This window comes from Denticeps clupeoides, unplaced genomic scaffold (genome assembly GCF_900700375.1).
Source record: "Denticeps clupeoides unplaced genomic scaffold, fDenClu1.1, whole genome shotgun sequence".
NCBI lineage: Eukaryota > Metazoa > Chordata > Actinopteri > Clupeiformes > Denticipitidae > Denticeps > Denticeps clupeoides.
The window spans coordinates 13465-17500 of record NW_021629788.1 but is presented as its reverse complement, the minus strand read 5'-3'; the positions used below and the strand labels follow the sequence as shown (position 1 = coordinate 17500).

Below are 4036 nucleotides of genomic sequence, written 5' to 3'. Positions count from 1 at the left end.
TCTATGATAACAACCAATTTCTCACTACGGGACTGAGAAAGAACGCGAGCCGGGTGGGGAGGGGTGGCTACGGGAGCGGCGGAGGTCCCGATAGACTACACAAATCTGCTCTTTTTAAATGGCCTAACATTATGTGGAGTGCTGCTCTCCGGAGCATCATCCCAGATTCATATGACTGCTGCAAAAGTGCCATAAATCAGCAAGCAAACTTTTCGCTCATTTGCTGTGGCTTCTGTATTTGTTTTGATCACCTTTCAGATGCAATTATTCCATACATTTCTACAGCTTAATCAGCATAATTGGTTTTAGATGGTCTCAAAAGTTAAACGTGTGTGTGTGTGTGTGTGTGTGTGTGTGTGTATGTGAGAGGAGAGGGGGGTTTATGCAAGAAGGGAGGCATGTAACACGTGAAAAAAAAAAACGGAAATTGCGAGATTGTCTTTGAAGGGCAGATCCATCTCCTTTGCATACATTTGCTGTGACTGGCGGAGCATGCCTAACAGATGAGTGTGGAGAATGGGGATGACACGATGGCGCTCGCACTATTTATTAGCACAGATGTCCCACCACCACCACCCAGACATGACGCTGCGGCCGATGAGAAAGGTGTTGAGACAGCGGGCACGTGGGCAGGTGGGCAGCGAACGACGATCCACTGCTCCCTACACGTTCACTTATTCACTCGCTCAAGACCTGTACAGAAATTCATAGACTGATGCACCTTCAGAATATCTGCCAAATTAAAAAAAACTTTAGGATATAAATAATAAATAATCCATTTCTCAAATACATTTTACTGACTGCATAATTCTGCTAAAAGCAAAGTAGCGTATAGACAAAATTGAATCCAACTTTCACCACCCATAAAATAAACCTAAATCTCTACTCAACCACCCCTCAAAAAGAAAATTTCATGTGGTCAGTAAAATTCTCTTCAAATCAACCAAAACACACACAAAAAGATTTACATTCACACGATTTCAAATAACATAGATAAAAAAAATCAAAAGGAAATTAAATATAAAATTCGCTTCGGTTTCAGATTTGCAAAATTTTACACACAGCAGAGACGCATCTAAATAGGAAGTGACATGACGAGCAGGTTGCACCCACCTCAGGAAAGTAGTCTTGAGGAAACTTTTCCTTCTCCAGCATGGGGTGCTCTCTAGTGTGTCTGAGTAGATCTCCTTCCCAAGCACCTTCTTGAACTTCTTGGCTTTAGATACATAAAAACATGTTTACATTAATGTTAACATTACTTTCTTTTATTAATGGGAAGCCTCTTTATTTTTTTTTTATTTTAATTAAAAACATATATATTAAGTTTAGTTTGATGGCATTGCAGGCAACTGCTCCATCTACTGGTGACAACATGCAAACCAATACACTAATGACACAAAAAGAGGATTTAAATAAAAAATATATATACCATTTATATTGTATTTATAATATAAACATTCAGATTTCACTAAATGCTTATTTTATTTTATATTTTATTATTTTTCCCCCTGTCACCCTGTTCTTCATTCAGCTGAAGCTCTTAATGCTGACTCCAGCGTAATGGGAGCCGCCTTAATTACTGTACCTGTGGGGACCCCAGCCCTTTAACCCCAGTTCCAGATGAGGTCATCACCGGCCGTCTAGAAACCTTGGGACACCATTACTGCGGCCACTAATATTAATAAGGAATACTGTAATCTCTTACCACATCCCCCTTATAATAATTAAACTGGGAACTGTGGAAATTACATGAGCATGTGGGTTATTATAAGGACAATTTTTTTTTATGTAGGACTCACCTTTGAAATCAAAATGGTGGATGTTTTTTAAGGATTCGTGAATAAAGTAACAACTTCCTAGTGCCTGGGAAAAAGAGAGAGAAAGAGAGAGAGAGAGAGAACGCTGTAAGAGATTAAAATGAGCTAGGTGAAAAAAACACAAAATAATCTCACGCAGCACCAAGCCCTCACGTCCCCACTTTCCTTCTCTTTCTTGGGGAGCTTTGATGCATGGAGGGAAGCAAAATGTCCCCCCACCAAGACACACTTCAACCTTTTCACGTTTACAGCGCGGAGCGAGCTAGCATACAATCCTGCACCGGATCTCACCAAATGGCAGTGGGTTTGGGGCCCAAAGCTCCTAAAAAGCCCCCCAAAATATGACATGTAAATTACACATGTGCCTGAATCTGTCAAAGGGGGTCTCCGCCTCTCAGTCAGGCAGAATTTAGCATGACCAAAGATTTACTCCAATAGGATTATATTGCACATTTTTTATAGAACAATCAGTCGTTTTCCCAGTCGGTGGAGCCCTAAGACATCCCAAGAGAGGGGGTGAGATGGAGGAAGAAGAAGAAGAAGAAGAAGAAGAAGGGGGAAAATGATCCTGGGGATTTGATCCGGTTCACACTTCACTACACACTTTTTCTCCTCGGCTCTTTCACCTCGCGCTTCCCTTCTCTCAGCCAATAAAGAGCCTGGCCCTTTGCTTTCTGTGCAGAAGGGCCTAGCTGGGGTGGCAACCTAATTCACTCATTTGGCGTGCTGCACTCTCGAGAAAATTCCGGCAACGTAAACAAGGGGAGAAATCCTTGTGTGAAGTGCTGGGTGCTGTGTGTGGGGGGGGGGGGGGGTTGCTGGTTGGAGACAAGGACAGCGGGCGAGGCTCAGGGTGGGAATTGGAATAAAAAGACCACAAGGAAATCTCTCTGCTGCTCACCCCGTGGTGCAGACACCCTTCTCTCTGGCAGTGCTGCAGTTTGGGTACTGACACCCCCCCCCCCCCCCCCCCCTGCATTATTTATGAGCACCAGCACATCTTGAGATTAAACATTTGCTTATTTGTCAAAAGCACAAACATGAGGTCCTGCCCATCTCCTTGACATGTAAGTTCATCCAACAGAAAACACTGTCTAGCATTTAATTGATGAGAACAGTGGCTTGTGACCCACATGGTGCCGCTTCTCCCTCCCTCCGTACGGGGGACCGAACAGAATGAGTGAGCGGGGGAAGCAGGAATCAAGGTCGACTGCGCCCAAAGTTGGAGGACGACTTCCAGGAAGACTCAGTTTATCTATGTCGTTTTCTGTTTGCCTTACAGTACCAAGGAATGGAGGAGAAGATGTCTGTGTATGTGTGTGTGTGTTGTATTTCCGTCATACTAAATCTGTTATAGTAAATAAAGAGAGGTAGATTTAAAAGGTAGATTTTTTGTTTAAGAGGTAGATTTTTTTACTTTACTTGTTAAAAGTTGTGCGTATGAAGAAGACTAATTTAGTTTATGTCTGTACACCCCGACCTCAGACAAGCCATAAATTGGGTGAGTTACACAGGATTGGCCAATTGGCTGTTCTTGCAGTGCTCTGATTGGTTGCTCCCCTCCTAACAGACATGCTACATACAAATACTACATTAACCCCCCTACAAACTAAATTTTTTTGTCTTGGGCAGCTAAGAGGTAATGACCTATCAAAGCAATACAATTGCATGTGATGTATTAGAAATAAAATAATGCACAAAGTTAGTAAATTGACAGTAAAGTCGAATCTCAGTTATGAAGATCATAACAAAAACTTTCACATGGATATATAAGTAACTTCAATATTTAATAATCCCACATTTATTCACTGACCAGTTAAATGCCGGTTGGCACGCAGAGCTAAAGCTGCCTTTCGCTGCAGCGAACACACATAACCCGTCGGCTGCAAGCATGGCCGACACGACTGCTTTCACGCAAATTGCCATTAATCAACTTTCAAATAAAATGATAAACAATGGTGCCAGTGAGGCAATCTCCGCGCCCATAAAAAAGTCTATACACCGCCCCTAATAAATATTTAACGGCAGGGTTCAGATCAACCGCCGCGGCTTCTCCCCTCCTCCCGACCTGGGCCGCCTCCTTGAGGAGCCTTTTATACTAGACCTGGCACAATTAATCCATTTTTTTCCCAACGGACGTGACAGCCTCAAAATATTAACTGGAGCCGCGGCGCGCTGACAGGAAGCGCTTATCTCTGCCGCGGTGCTTTAGAATGGCC

At 43.0% G+C, this 4036-nt stretch overlaps 1 protein-coding gene across 1 annotated transcript in view; it reads right to left on the bottom strand.

Moving 5' to 3' along the window:
• The window catches only part of LOC114774305 (type I inositol 1,4,5-trisphosphate 5-phosphatase-like), a 48181-nt gene extending 46471 nt beyond the window's left edge, over window positions 1-1710 (bottom strand). The window contains exons 1-2 of the mRNA XM_028966234.1: window positions 1706-1710; window positions 1114-1216 (exon numbers count right to left, since the gene is read on the bottom strand). Of these exons, the coding sequence (XP_028822067.1) occupies window positions 1114-1216; window positions 1706-1710 (108 nt within the window). The remainder of the gene's footprint in view (window positions 1-1113; window positions 1217-1705) is intronic.
• Between the last annotated feature and the right edge of the window lie 2326 nt (window positions 1711-4036).